Here is a 15,605-nt window from a genome sequence, read left to right on the forward strand (position 1 = left end):
TGAGGATGGGGTCTGTGGGGTAAGACCCCGGGCCCCGCCCCATGGCACAACCTGGCCGGGGGATCTATGGGGTAAGACCCCGGCCCCGCCTCATGGCACAGCCCGGGGGGTCTGTGGGGTAAGACCTCGGCCCCGCCCCATGGCACGGCCTGGCGGGGGGGGGGTCGGTGGGTGGGGCCATCGTCCCCCTTCCTCCCAGCCAGCGGCCCGCCTGGCCCCGCCCCCGCCGCGTGGCGGCCAATGGTCATGTTGTCCACCCCAAACCCCGCCCCCCGGGGGCCTCCCCGCGCATGCGCCCGGCGCGCCGCCCGGGCTGGGTCCGGCCGAGGGAAGATGGCGGCGGCTGGGGCTCGGCGCCGCGGCTGGAGTCTGACGTGGGGGCGGCCGCTCTGGCCGCGGTATGAGCCGCCCGGCCCCGCCCCAGCGCCCGCGTCTCGCTGCTCCCGGCTCGGCCAGGCCTCGCCATGGCCCGGCTGGCGGATTACTTCGTGCTGGTGGGCTACGAGCTGGACAAGCGGGGTGAGTGCCGGGCCGGGGGAGGGGAGGGGAACCGGGGGGGGGTGAGTGCCGGGCCGGGGGGGGGCGCACGGGGGGGGTGAGTGCCGGGCCGGCGGGGGGGGCGCACCGGGGGGGGGGGGGCGAGTGCCGGGCCGGGGGGGGGCGCACCGGGGGGGGGGGCGAGTGCCGGGCCGGGGGGGGGGGCGCACCGGGGGGGGGGGCGAGTGCCGGGCCGGGGGGGGGGCGCACCGGGGGGGGGGCGAGTGCCGGGCCGGGGGGGGGGCGCACCGGGGGGGGGGGGCGAGTGCCGGGCCGGGGGGGGGGCGCACCGGGGGGGGGGGCGAGTGCCGGGCCGGGGGGGGGGCGCGTGCCGGGCCGGGGGGGGGCGCACCGGGGGGGGGGGCGCGAGTGCCGGGCCGGGGGGGGGGAGTGCCGCGCCGGGCGAGGGCCGGGCCGGGCTGGGCCGGGGGGGGGGGGGAACCGGGGGAGTGAGTGCTGGGCCGGGGGGGGGGAACCGGGGGGGATGAATGTTGGGCCGGGGGGGGTGAGTGCCGGGCCGGGGGGGGGAACCCGGGGGGGTGAGTGCCGGGCCGGGGGTGGGGGGGGAACCCGGGGGGGTGAGTGCCGGGCCGGGGGTGGGGGGGGAACCCGGGGGGGTGAGTGCCGGGCCGGGGGTGGGGGGGGAACCCGGGGGGGTGAGTGCCGGGCCGGGGGTGGGGGGGGAACCCGGGGGGGTGAGTGCCGGGCCGGGGGTGGGGGGGGAACCCGGGGGGGTGAGTGCCGGGCCGGGGGTGGGGGGGGAACCCGGGGGGGTGAGTGCCGGGCCGGGGGTGGGGGGGGAACCCGGGGGGGTGAGTGCCGGGCCGGGGGTGGGGGGGGAACCCGGGGGGGTGAGGGCCGGGCCGGGCCGGGGGGGCGGAACCGGGGGGGGAGGGCTGGGCTGGGGGGAGCGCAGGGAAGCGGGGGAACAGCGGGGTCCGCCAGCGGTTGGGTTCAGTCCGTTGGCACCGACGGGTTTGGGAGGCAGCCCCGGTTCGGGGGGGGCTTGGGGAGCTGGCCTGGGTGAGTGCGGGCGGGGGGCACTGTAGTGGAAAAGGGGTTTGGGGGGGGGTGTTGCCCGGGCTGGCCTGTGGGGGAGGGGGGTGAGTGCTGGAGGGGGGGAGCTGGCCTGGGGGTGCTGCTGGGGCTGTGGGGGAGGGGAGTGAGTGCTGGAGGGGGGGAGCTGGCCTGGGGGTGCTGCTGGGGCTGTGGGGGAGGAGGGTGAGTGCTGGAGGGGGGAGCTGGCCTGGGGGTGCTGCTGGGGCTGTGGGGGAGGAGGGTGAGTGCTGGAGGGAGGAGCTGGCCTGGAGATGCTGCTGGGGCTGTGGGGGAGACGGGTAAGTGCTGAGATGCAAGGCTCTTTGCAGTGGGGCAGTGAATGCAGATGGGCCCTGGCCATCGGGGCCAGGTGGGGAAGAGGATTGGCCTGTGTTTGAGCAGGGCTTGGTGGGAAGAAGTGGGTGCTCATGTTGGCATTGTAGGGAAGGAGAGAGGAGGCAATGAAGAGCATATGGTAACTGTTGCAGGACTAGACAGTGGCAAAGGGAATCAAGTAAGTTTTGGACAATTTCAAAGGAATGTGTGTGTGGGGGGGTGGTTTGAAGCAGAGGGTTGGGGACAAGGTCCTGAGAGTTCCAGATAGTTGGAGAGAGAAACAAAATAGTGCATTGCATGGAGGTGGTTCTGCTGGAATGGTGGAAGTAGGGCACTGCCCTTGCTAACTTCTGCCCCCTCTTGTCCCTGTGCGTGGACTGGATTAGCTAGTAAAAGGAACAAGTTAGGTTTGCTGGAAAGGTAATAGGGGCCATGTTCCGTGTGGCAGTTTACACAATTGCATGACTTGACTCTGGTTGACTCCATGATTTCTTTGTGCAGATGCACATAAGTCTTCCCACTGGCCATTATGTCTCTGGGTCTTGGTCAAGACCAGCTACTGCTGTAGGGAAAGCCTTTCATCTGATTGCCTGGGGAAGTCCCGGAGAGTTCTGCCTGGAGATAAGGAGCCCCAGGTCCTGTTTGTGGTAGAAGGTTGGCAAGAGACCATGAACTTTGAGGAGGGCTGCTGTACAGTATATCCTGACAGTGCTTGGGATTGGTTTCCATTCTGAAATGCCAATATCCTGCTGGATGCTGACAGAATATTTATATCTGGGGCATCCCAGCAGGAGGTGGGTTGAGTTAAATTTGGTATGATGGGAGTTTGGAGGCTCTTACTGTAAATTGACTTCCAATGTCTGCTAGTCCAGTACTCGTCTGCGTTCACTTTTTCTCATTATTTTGCTCTTCTGACTTTTCCCTTGTCTGTCTAGTTACTGCAGATGTCTTAGTTTTTTGGCTGAAGGAAGTGGGCAATAGGTAGGACTAGATGACTCCATTCTGGAGGAAGTGAAGTATATCTATAAATCTGGCAATATATTTAGTTTAATCTTTGAAACTCATTATAGTATGTCCATGTCTAGCCAGTTCTGGTGTTTAGAGCAGAAAATTGTCATATCAGCTTGTGCTACTGACCGCTTTGTTTGCATTTGAGCTGGTCACTGAATTTACTTCTCAGACTGGCTCATTGAAGCCGCCACCTTCTATGAGGAGGAGAACTGGGAGCAGTTTTTCAACAGACATGCTTAGAGTTTGACACTGCCTCTGACTCTGGAAGGGCCATAGGAAGGGCTTTTTAAGAATTGGTTTGTATGTCACTATTATAAATTGGCTGACAGATAACATGTTCTGAAAACAGACTCCTGTCAGAGGAGTTATAGCAATTCCATAGTAGTACAGATGTGCACCTGGGCAGACTCTGTGCCTTGAGGGCCTGAATCATCTGGTCTCCAAATACTGTATGGGTAGACTTGGTTCTTAGTCTTGCTCTGGATGCTTAATTGTATTTTGTTGTCCTGTATTTTTACCTGCTCTGGAGGCCTGATGATGGCTATGTCTCCATTACTCATTGTGGTATCAGTGGCTTATGCTTCATTGGTTAGTGCCAGTTTTATGGCTTATGTGTTTGGAAATTGAGTTTTAGAACTCATTCTAAAATTGTGATCTGGGCTTCTGTTCTTTTTTTTTTTAAGTAGATGTAGGTTGTTTGGGGACAGGGTGGGGTTCTCTTTCATCAGAGAAAAGAGGGTTGGGTGTGGGTGGAGAGGTGGAAGGAGAATAAAGTAACAGGTAATCAGCAGCTAGCTTTATAGGTGCTCATAAGGTTGACACTGAGGACCTGTCAGTGCTGACTAGTTTGGATGCAATCCCGCAATTCCTGCTGTAGTCTCTCTTTGAAAACAGATGGGAGTCTCAGTGTTAACTAGTCAATGTGGGAGTCTGTATTTTGCCTTGCCTGTGCTGAATGCCTAGGCCCTCGGCTGAGAGTTGATAAGATGCGTTCTGTTCTCCTGAAGGCTGCACCAGTTTGTGTTAATCTTGCCTAATTCCCTTCATGGCAGAATTCCTCTCCTCACCCCTACAGTCAGTAAGAAAACGGTGTCACCAGCTGCTATTTCCTAAATAGCAGCAGCCAGAGATGGAAGGGAGAATTTGAAATCCCTGACCACTGCAGGCCTAACACATTCACATGTCACATGCTCCACCATAGGGAGAAAGTGGCTTCTGTTCAATGATTGCTTAAACTGTCTCTCTAATTGAAGAGCTGCATTGTATCCATTTCTAGCTCAGTCTGAAATTTAACAGGCCTCCAAGCTTGTATTGGCTCTTCCAAGCAGTGTCAGGCATAATAGGATTTAATTATGCAGAGTCTTTTGTGACATCACTGAAGAAAAGATAATGTGATCACAGGTAGATGCCTTCATGTGGGGCTAAAGAGATGGAGCTGACAAGCTCAAAGGGACTGAGATTCTATTTTTGTGCAAGCTTCTCTAACAGAAAATGAGAAGAAAAATCAAGAGCCTAGGATATATATGGGAGATGTTTTGTGAGATTCTCAGAAGGGAATCCTGGTGTGCTTGTAAGGGGCTTGTAGACACAATGTTGTTAAGAAACCTCATGGTTGGGAAAACTGCAAAATTTCTGGAACTGGAGCAGGTGTGAAGGGGTTAGGTTAGGGACTTTACTGAGTTCTCCCATCCCTCCTATGCCTACCACTGTTTAGAGAAGAACAGGCAGTGACACTGCATCCTATGTGAAGTGTGGGGGCAAGATGATGAGCTCTGTCATCTAGACAATGAGATGGGATTAACTTGAGATGGCTCCATCAAACTGAGCGAGAAACAGTTTTTACAAAGTCCAAACTACCCATGGCTGAATCTCAGCAGGTGAAAAAGTGAGCAGCACTGGCACATTTTTTATCTAATTCTTGCCACATTAGTTTGATTTTTGTTTAAGTGACTTCCTGGTCGGTGAGCCACGATACGTGTGTAATGTTTCCCAAGGGTTCTGTGCTTCTCCCATAGGGTTGCTTTGCAATGGATCCATTCTGGGCCTGTGTATGTTTCCATCCCTAGTTATGCCTTATGGAGCTGTCTTCACATGCTACTTCCACCTACTCTCCTGAGTTTAATTGTTCCAGATGGAATGAGCTTTATTTACCATAGAAAGGAGATGAATCAGCAGGGACAGAATGTTGTTGAATCCCATTGCACTGATTATACTTGAACATTGGTTATTGATCTTGGGTTTTTAGAACCTTTTGTTCCAGAAGTAAACTCTGTGCAGGGGTCACCTGAAATGCAGCCGCTTCTGGTGAGGAAGGCGGCAGCTGTTGGCTAGCATGAAGGGGCACTACACAATAGTCTCGGGGAAAAAAGTAAAGGAGAATCTCAGTTCCAGTTGTAACTGGAGGGGGTAAATTTAGGGAGGCAGAATATAATTACCTCATTTGGAATTTGCTCTGGAGAGCAGCCCTGATGGTTCTGAAAAGTACCATGGAATCTTTAGTGATCACTTGTAATCGCCATTTTTTAATCTTATCTAAAATACACACATCTAGCAGCACAGCATCCCGTAGTGCCAGGCTCCAGTTCAGTACTGATACAGAAGGAAGAGCTCCACCAACTTTATTCCCAAACCAACATCCGGCTGCATGCCTGTATTCCTTGCATGGTCTCCCATCCAAGTATGAACCAGTTCATTCTTGCTTAACTTTCAATTGAACAGGATCACAGTACAGGCTAGCCTCTTTGGGGGTTAATAAAAACTGAAGGAAATGGAGGAAGTGATCCTGCTGTCATCGACACACTGCTGGATGTTGGATTTCATGGGACTTTCATGGGACTTGTTCATTGAGCTTCCAGATGTTTCCCCCCGAATCCTTTGTAACTGGTGTAGAGCTGTACAGTGGCACTTGAGGTGTTGTAGGTGGTTCTGATATATACACAATATGAAGCTGATACTAAGTGGAGATGTTTCCGTGATAGCTGCTAAGGTGGTCAAATACAGTGGGGTTACAGGCCATGTAAGTGCATAGACAAAACTGCAGTTTAATCATATTTTCCTTGTCTTGTTGTTTGGAAAGCTGGGTATGGGAAGGGAGGGAAGATGGTGTGTAAATATCATGCAGATTTGTGGTGACCTTTGATATGGCTTGTGTTCTGGGAAGCTGAACAGTAGGCAATGCTGTGGTGTGAAGTATATAGTTTTGGGTAGTGCAGTGGGAAGGAAAGAACTTGCAGTCATGTGTCTTGGAGGTGCAGGGATCTTAACATTTGCTCTAATGGCACAGCACTAATGGTCAATATAGGGATTGATGTTTAATTTACTGGGCAGTGGCAGGAGCAATGCAGGGAGGGGGTGAATTCCCAAAGCCTCAGGCATTTAATCAGCTAGTGAAGACTGCTCAACTCAAGATGGGGCATTAGGTGCTAGGACTTGTAGTCTTCACAGGTTGCACTGTGTACCAAGACCTTGTAATTTTTGAGGAATGCACATCTATTAAAGATAAGAGTGGCTGCAATTTGATACCAGTTAGGTATAGTTTGCTTCCAGCTTCTGGCAAGCTCTCAGTGCAGCAATTGAGTGAAGTTTGGGCATCTCTACCTTGAACTATTCACATTCTGTTCTCTCCAAGCTGTACTAGCATTAGACTTCAGCAGCGTTTCTAGTCTAAAACTGAACGATGCTAGCGAGACCCAAAGAGGACTCATACCATATGCTATGAGAAGCAGCCACAGAGGGAGGAATTTGGTTTTCTGTTGCTGGGGGATCACTCTGAGGGAGAGAGATGAGTCAGTCAGTAGAGGGAGGCAAGAAACTGGTCAGTTGCATCTCCTTCTCAGAAAACTATGAACAAGAGTGAACTGGCCAGTTCTTTGAAAATTTCAGTCTTGCCCTAACCTCCTTCCTGCCTGGCACTGGCCAGAAAGCTTCCCCTCTCCTCAGCCAACAAGTGGTTACATATGCTTTTTACAAGTGGTGTGCAGAATACTCTGGAAGCCAGGGAGGCAGAAGTGACACTTCTTGTTTTGGACAACATACTCCACCTCTGTAAGAAGCCTTTGGGAACCAGCTCCCAAAGTATAGAAGGTGTTTGATTTCCAGGCAACTGGTTAGTGATTTTTTTTTTTGAGTTTGGCATTGATGTCCACTTCCCATGTCATGACTCCAGTTTTCACTTGTCCAGCCCTGAAGGACCTCAGATCCTGGCTGAACTTGGAGAATATTTATTTCATCATCTGAAAGTGACTAACTGCCGTACTGATTGGATTAGTCCTGACGTGGCCATAACCTGTGTGACTGGCTGCTACCATGGAGGGTGCGGCCACCTCCCTTCGTACAAACCAAGTGTGTATGCAGTGCAGCTTGGAGAGAGGCTGCATTGGCTGCCGTGGACACATGCAGACTCTTGGACTTAGGGAGAGCTACTGAGATAGTAGATTGTTTAGGAGGAGGGAAAAGGGTCTGTTGTTTTGGATGGATTCCAAATATACTTGTCTTTAAGTGGGCGATATGAAATGAAAGCCTTAGGTCTTATTTTGCTGCTCTTGACCTTTCCAATCCATAGACTATCCTCAAGGAAAATTTGTGGGTGTAGCTTTACTATCGTAGCTTCCCAGGGACCTGTGGGTACCAGGTGGGTCTCTCAGATGCTGCTGGTATCGCATTTTCATTTTAGTTTGTCTGGTGAGATGTTGTGAACTGATGGGTTAATATCCAAGGGTGTGATGGGGGACAGTGAAAGGGAAACCTGCCTAGTTCATGAGAAATATATTTGGAAGGATGGAAGCTGGAATAGTTCAGCAAACTCTCCAGCAAGTCTGTTTCTCTCCAGATCTGCACCAGCAGCTTCATGAGAGCAGAAATGAAAGTTAAAGATAAACTAGTTCAGACTACTTCAGAGAAACAGGAAATGGGGTTTGGCAGCTACAGCACTAGGCTCATTAGAGAGGTTGGATACTGCTCTCGTGGAGTCCGGCTCATTCAGAATGTTTGTTTAGGTTTATAGTTGGTGGATAACCTGAGCTTTCTAAGGGAGTATGGTCTTGTACTTGCCACATACCCTTATGATGCAGAACCATTCTGATCTCTGTAGGAACACTCTGCTGTGACAGTGGCTTCATCTTTGGGGCATGAGGTAAAATGAGCACTGACTCTTGCATGGAAACATGTTGTCTTACTGACAAATTGTACCATGAAGTGGTCAGAAGCCAATATGGGATGCTCTGAAATCAGACAGTGTGGTGATGCCCTAGGCCACCGAGCAAAGATTCAGTTGCTTTTCCTCCTGGTCAGTGAAATCTCTACTTCTGCATTTTGCACTATTAATGTTAATGTGCCCAGACACTGGCTTCCTGCCCCCTTGTCAGGCTGTGGATTGTGATCAGTGAAGCAGAATGCTGAAGAATACAGCAAACCCAAAATCCCCCTGCAAACTGTGGCTGCATGACGTGCTCTTCTAATCTGTCTGTCCAATCACTTGCACCTTCTGATTGCAGGGCCTCGCCACTGCCTGTTCGTGTGCTGAGCCAATGCCTGCGTGTATCTGAACTGGTGTGCTGTGCAAATCTTCAGATGTTTTATCAGAGGGTTGTATGTTTCAGAGCCTCCAGATAAAAGTACTCATGAGAGTAAGAATACTCCAGCGGAAGGAAACTGGTCTCATCATATGTGTGTGTTTGTGTCACACTGTGCCATTGTTCATGCCATTCTCAGTGAAAGGATGTTTTCAGACCTCTTGAGCTGTTTGTCCGTAGGGTGTGCCTTCACTAGCAATGTTAAAGTGCTGCCAGGACAGCGCTTTAACGTGGCTGTGTACTTGCGGCACCAGAGCTGGTAGAGAGCTCTCCCGGTGCTGTAAAAAGCCCACCCCCCCGGGGGAGTAGCTCCCAGTGCTGGTGCACTGTCTACACTGCCACTTTACAGTGCTGAAACTTCCTTGTGCGCGGTGTGAAAAAACCACGCCCCTGAGCGCTGCAAGTTTCAGCACTGTAAAGTGGCAGTGTAGACAAGGCCTTAGAGTGATTCTACTAATGTTGACAAATGGCCACATTTGCAAAGCCCTGGACTCTTTGCTTTCCTTGAAGTCTTGTAGCTGAAAGGTTAACTGCAAAGCTGCTCTGTGTATCAGTCTGAGAGCCAGATCTTTAATGGATGAGAGCAGCTTGATTCCAGATACTTATTTAACATTAACTGAGGGCACAGTATGTTTGACTGTATAAAACAGTGAGAAAGAAGACGTGGCCTCCTGCCCAAAGGAGCTCACAATCTGAGATACATTTCTGAATAAACCACAGAGAAATCGGCTCTTCCTCCTATCCCTGTCCCCAGTTTACAGTTTCCCCATGAAACTGCGCCCCTCACTAACCCTTAAACCCAGCATTTTCTGTCAGCTCCCTGCCTATGGTTAAATTGTTAGTGAGGTCTTCAGCTGTTGCAGTGGTAATGCAGAACCCTAAACTCAGGTAGTTGAATGAAGGATGATCAGTTTTTTCAAAGGATTGGTTCTAAACTCTATTTTTAATGTGCTGTAAGCATATATTCTCTTACTAATTTCTCTTCACCACATTATTACAAATATTTTCACAAGCTTTGTGTGTTGCCCTTTAAATTGTCTGGATTCATATCTGTTTTTGTTCAGGTATGGAATGCTTGGTCTTGCCCTAGTTCCTGTTCACAAAAACCACTACACAGAACAACTAAGAGTCTTCGTGCAGGGAAGATTTAGGATTAGAATAATACTGCTGTTTGGGAGTGTGGAGTAGTAGCAGAGCTGTGTGCATGAGGAGCCTAGAACGCCGAGGCTAGGGAATACTGCAGATCAGGGTTGGGGTGCAATTGTAAGGCTTGGTAGGGGAGCTTAGGTCTGGAACTGTGCAGGGCATGTAGGCTGGGATTGAGGGTATCAGTATAGCTGTGTGTCTGGGGAGCCCAGGACTGGAATACCAGGGGTGCAGCACATTGGGACTGAGAGCAGTGTCAGAGAAGCTTGCACGCCATATACCTACTTTAGTCAGTGCTCTCTGTTCCTCGCTTTCATGAGCATTGAAACTGACTGTTTCAGATTCTGTCAAATCCTTTCACTGCTGACTGCAGTTAGCAGTCACTGTAAATCCTTTCTGTACCAGATGACTGGAGGATAGCTAATGTGACACCAGTTTTTTAAAAAGGCTCCAAAGGTGATCCTGGCAATTATAGGCCGGTAAGTCTAACTTCAGTATCGAGCAAATTGGTTGAAAGTATAGTAAAGAACAGAATTATCAGACATACAGATAAACGTGATTTATTGGGGAAGAGTCAAGATGGTTTTTGTAAAGGGAAATCATGCCTCACCAATTTATTAGAAGAAAGAAAAGGAGTACTTGTGGCACCTTAGAGACTAACGAATTTATTTGAGCATGAGCTTTCGTGAGCTACAGCTCACTTCATCAGATGCATACCGTGGAAACTGCAGCAGACTCTATATATACACAGAGAATATGAAACAATACCTCCTCCCACCCCACTGTCCTGCTGGTAATAGCTTATCTAAAAGCCATTTCCAGCACAAATCCAGGTTTTCTGCAAGGTAGCCTATTTCCTCTTGTTTTTTCCTACCCCCCCCCCCCCCCCGATGTTCTGGTTTAACTTGGATTTAAACTTGGAGAGTGGCCAGTTTGGATGAGCTATTACCAGCAGGAGAGTGAGTTTGTGTGTGTATGGGGGTGGGTTTTTGGAGGGGGGTGAGGGAGTGAGAGAACCTGGATTTGTGCAGGAAATGGCCTAACTTCATTATCATGCACATTGTGTAAAGAGTTGTCACTTTGGATGGGCTATCACCAGCAGGAGAGTGAATTTGTGTGGGGGGGCGGAGGGTGAGAAAACCTGGATTTGTGCTGGAAATGGCTTTTAGATAAGCTATTACCAGCAGGACAGTGGGGTGGGAGGAGGTATTGTTTCATATTCTCTGTGTATATATAGAGTCTGCTGCAGTTTCCACGGTATGCATCTGATGAAGTGAGCTGTAGCTCACGAAAGCTCATGCTCAAATAAATTCGTTAGTCTCTAAGGTGCCACAAGTACTCCTTTTCTTTCTGCGAATACAGACTAACACGGCTGTTACTCTGAAACCAATTTATTAGAGTTCTTTTAGGGGGTGAACAAATGTGGACAAGGGTGATCCAGTGGATATAGTGTACTTAGACTTTCAGAAAGCCTTTGACAAGGTCCCTCACCAAAGACTTAAGCAAAGTAAACAGTCATGGGGTAAGAGGGAAGGTCCTCTTGTAGATCAGTAACTGGTTAAAAGATAGGAAACAAAGGGTAGGAATAAATGGTCAGTTTTCAGAATGGAGAAAAGTAAATAGTGGTATCCCTCAGGGGTCTGTACTGGGACTAGTACTGTTCAACATATTCATAAATGATATGGAAAAACGGGTACACATTGAGGTGGCAAAATTTGCAGACAATACAAAATTACTCAGGTTAGTTAAGTCCAAAGCAGACTGCAAAGAGTTACAAAGGGATCTCACAAAACTGGGTGACTGAGCAACAAAATGACACATGAAATTCAATGTTGATAAATGCAAAGTAATGCACATTGGAAAACATAATGCCAAATCTACATAGAAAATGAGGGGGTCTAAATTAGCTGTTACCACTCAAGAAAGAGATCTTGGAGTCATGGTGGATAGTTCTCTGAAACCATCTGCTCAATGTGCAGCAGCAGTCAAAAACGGTAACAATGTTAGGAACTGTTAGGAAAGGAATAGATAAAAAGACAGAAAATATCATCATGCCTCTATATAAATCCATGGTCTGTCCACATAGATTCATAGATATTTAGGTCAGAAGGGACCATTATGATCATCTAGTCTGACGACCTGCACAACATAGGCCACAGAATTTCACCCACCACTCCTGCAAAAAGCCTCTCACCTATGTCTGTGCTATTGAAGTCCTCAAATGTGGTTTAAAGACTTCAAGGAGCAGAGAATCCTCCAGCAAGTGACCCGTGCCCCACGCTACAGAGGAAGGCAAAAAACCTCCAGGGCCTCTTCCAATCTGCCCTGGAGGAAAATTCCTTCCTGATGCCAAATATGGCAATCAGCCAAACCCTGAGCATATGGGCAAGATTTGTATGTGTAGAGGCTTGTAGGGGCTTGTGCTGGGAGAGAAGCTGAGCTCTGACTAGGGGCCCACATCTTGAATACTGAGTGCAAATCTGGATGCTCCGTATCAAAAAAGATATATTGGAATGGGAGAAGGTACAGAGAGGGGTAACTAAAATGATTAGAAGGTGCGGAACAGCTTCTGTATGAGGCGAGATTAAAGAGGCTGGGACTGTTCAGCTTGAAGAGACGAGTAAGGGGGGGGTAGGCTAGAGGCCTATAAAATCATAACGGGTGTGGAGAAAATGAATAAGGAAAAGTTATTTACCCCTTCACATAACACAAGAACTAGGGGTCACCCAATGAAATGAATAGGCAGCAGGTTTAAAACAAACAAAAGGAAGTACTTCTTCAAACAATATACAGTCAACCTGTGGAACTGTTTGCCAGGTTGTGTTGTGAAGGCCAAAACTATGACAGGGTTAAAAAAAAGAACCAAATAAGTTCAATGGCTATTAGCCAGGATGGTTAGGGATGCACCACCATGCTCTTGAGTGTCCCTAGCCTCTGTTTGCCAGAAGCTGGGAGTGGACAGGGGATGGATCACTTGATTGCCTGCAGTTATTCCTTCTGAAGCACCTGTCATTGGCCACTGTTGGAAGACAAGATACTGGGCTGGATGGACCGTTGGTCTGACCCATTTTAACCATTCTTATGTTCTGACCTTTCAGAGTAAAATAAAATGAACTGTCAGCTGTGGGGCAAATACCTGGAACCAGTCAGACCTCAGGCGGAGATGACCAGGGCCTGAAGCCTTCTCTCTGAGATCACTTGATTTTACAGAGAACTTCAATGGGGGATCTCCTCTTAAGTCTGTTGCTTGGTGAGAAGAATTTATCACGTGTGGCTGTGAGACACAGAAACACCTCTCAATAATGGTCTAAGAGCCCTTCCAGGCTGGATAGTTGTTTCAGTGGCTTACATGGGACTGTACATAAGAGCTTTGGTAACTCTTTAAGCAGTGTTCTCCAGGACACTTTATTGTAGTTCTGACTGCATTGACCTGCTGGACATAAATTGTAGTTTTACCCTGGCTGTACATAATGTTAGAAATTAGTTTCTTCACATGGGCTGTTCAAGTGCCATCTTCTGGTCTGGACTTCTTAATGTGCCACAGCTAAATAAGAAAACTTCTTGGTCCTTTCTGGTTGCTGTAAGAGGAGCCTGCATTACTAAAAACTGGTGTGCGAATGAAGTATTTGAGTGAGCATATCTTTAGCTTCTGCCTCCCTCCTTTACTTCTGAGGCTCTGGGGGAGCTATGGGCAGATGCCATGGCAGATGCTTTTGCTGGGAGAGAAGCTGCCCTACAACAAGGGTCAATCCTGTCTATTTTATTCAGTGAAGCCACTGGAGGGGCTGATGAGGCAACAACATTGAAGTGCCAGCAATACATTGACACCCAGTTCCATATCTCCTTTATGTGAGATGTAAACGGCTCTGTCTTTGAGCTCAATGCCTGGCCAAACGCAACGTCCGGCTAAAGAACAGTTGGCTAAAGCTGATCCGAGGCAAGACTGAGTTGAATCTGAAAGGGAGAGGGAATCCCTTAGGATTTGCCTCTTCCGTAATATCCCCCTCTATTGAGGCCATCTACATGTGAAGTTGCTTTGCAGTCTTGGGGTCCTGGTGGACACACTGCCACTGGATGTCTTAATAGTCATGGCTTTGAAAAACATCCATTTCCATCTGTGAGTGGTCACAAGATTGTGCCCCATTCTGTTGAAAGCAGGTCTGGCCCAGGTGACCCATGTGCTTGAGCAACAGGCTTGGTTACTGCAGCTCATATCTAGGGATGAAACCACACATCCCAAAAAAGCTCAAACTGACACAAGTGGTAGCTTCCTATTCACTTAGCAACGCAGGTTGCCATGAACACATCACCTTAGTACTCCACTCTGCACTTCCTCTCCACTGAATACAGAGTCCAATTCAAGGTCTCTCACTTGATAGTCCCTTGGAGGGCTCTGAATATCTGAAAAATCATCTCTTCCTCTGTCATGACTTTGAAGGACTGTTATGTTCCATTGGAAATAAGAAACTTGATTAGTGGGGAGAGATTCATGAGCATGGGAGATTTAACTGTCTCAGATGCTGTGTCTAGGCTATGGAGCTCATTGCCACAACAGGTAAGAGACCACAAGTCTCTCAGTGCTCAAAACTCAGCAGTGAGATTTAGTTGTCCTGCAGCTGGTTGCACATACACTTATGCAAATTTAAACCATTCATGTTTACTTTGAAAAGTGAGGAAGGAGATATAGTTGGTACATTTAACACTTGAGTGGTGTTCTAATACTGTGCTAATAGGTGCCTGTCATGGGGCATGCACACCCTGTCCCCTTTTGGGATCGGGTAAGAGTTGCTATAGCCCCGCGGATCAGTCTGCATGGCCACTCTGTGTCTCGGGGTAGTGTGGCTTAATGGCCAAAGTCAGTATGACTGGCCTTCTACCAGGAAGGGAGGCCTTAGGGCCAGAGTCGATGCCACTGCCTCCCCTGTCAGGGTGGGGTGGCCTTACTAGGGAAGTAAAATATGAAATGGTTAACTGGTAAGCATTAGTCTTACCGGTTAACACACTCTAACCGTTAACCCCCATCCCTGGCCCAGCTGGCCAGAGCGACCCCAAGCCGGCCAGCCAGCCGGAGCAGCCCCAGCTTCACTCATTTTTATCGGTTAACTGATTAACCAATATAATTGTAATAATTTAAAAGGTTAACTTTTTAAATGATATTTACAGCCCTAGGGCTAACAGCCAGAGTCAATATAGCGGCTCTCTTTATCAGGGCATGATGGCCTAGCAGCCAGAATCAATACAGTGGCCCCCTTTATCAGGGCAAAGTGGCCTAACACCCAGAGTCAATAGAGTTGCCCTTTCTGTCAAGGCAGGGTGGCTTAGCGGCCTGAGTCAATCGGATTGGTGAGGTGAGCCACCACTCCAGGGTTGGCGGCAGCTGGGATGGGGGGCCTGGGCCCTCCCTTTTCACCAGGTCCCAACCCAGGGCCCTGACACAGTGGCGGGTTTGCCCGCCATCAGCTTGGTGGGATCCCACTGAAACACACCGAGCTCGTCTCCGGTTCTATAATCAATTCCCCCGCAAAGTTTCCCTGGGTCAGGGTAAGCAACTTTCTTTTCGTAGGGCAAATAAAATACCATTTTTTTATCATTGTGGTAAAGATGAGTAGTTTTTGAGCCTGGGCTAACGCATTTAGAGTAATGGCATGTCTTAATGGCCCAGAGTACTCCTTTCTCCCCTTTCATGAGAGAGAAGATTTCCTATGGAGTTCACTGCCAAAAATTCCTCTCAGCACAACAGTATGATTGGGAACAAATTACTGGTATTTGTATAGTTGTGTCCCATGTATGTTAGTTTCAGAGCACTGTAGGAACATTGAGGAACTGTCAACTTAAAATGTTGGCTGTACACAAAATGTTTTGACTGTATTGCTAATAACACCTTCATGTATTGCCAGTGAGAATTCTGCAGATCTAATTTACATGTTTCTGGTGCTTTTTGTTTCCTTTTTGTATTTCTCTGTTTGG

The 15,605-nt window shown here is 49.3% G+C and overlaps 1 protein-coding gene across 4 annotated transcripts in view; it reads left to right on the forward strand.

Moving 5' to 3' along the window:
• The first annotated feature begins 329 nt into the window (after positions 1 to 329).
• The window catches only part of SBF1 (SET binding factor 1), a 156,725-nt gene continuing 141,449 nt past the window's right edge, over positions 330 to 15,605 (forward strand). For all 4 annotated transcript variants that reach the window (XM_077837750.1, XM_077837758.1, XM_077837766.1 and 1 more), the window contains exon 1: positions 330 to 519. In XM_077837750.1, the coding sequence (XP_077693876.1) occupies positions 465 to 519 (55 nt within the window). In that variant the 5' untranslated portion in view covers positions 330 to 464. The remainder of the gene's footprint in view (positions 520 to 15,605) is intronic.

This window comes from Eretmochelys imbricata, chromosome 1 (genome assembly GCF_965152235.1).
Source record: "Eretmochelys imbricata isolate rEreImb1 chromosome 1, rEreImb1.hap1, whole genome shotgun sequence".
NCBI classification, from domain to species: domain Eukaryota; kingdom Metazoa; phylum Chordata; order Testudines; family Cheloniidae; genus Eretmochelys; species Eretmochelys imbricata.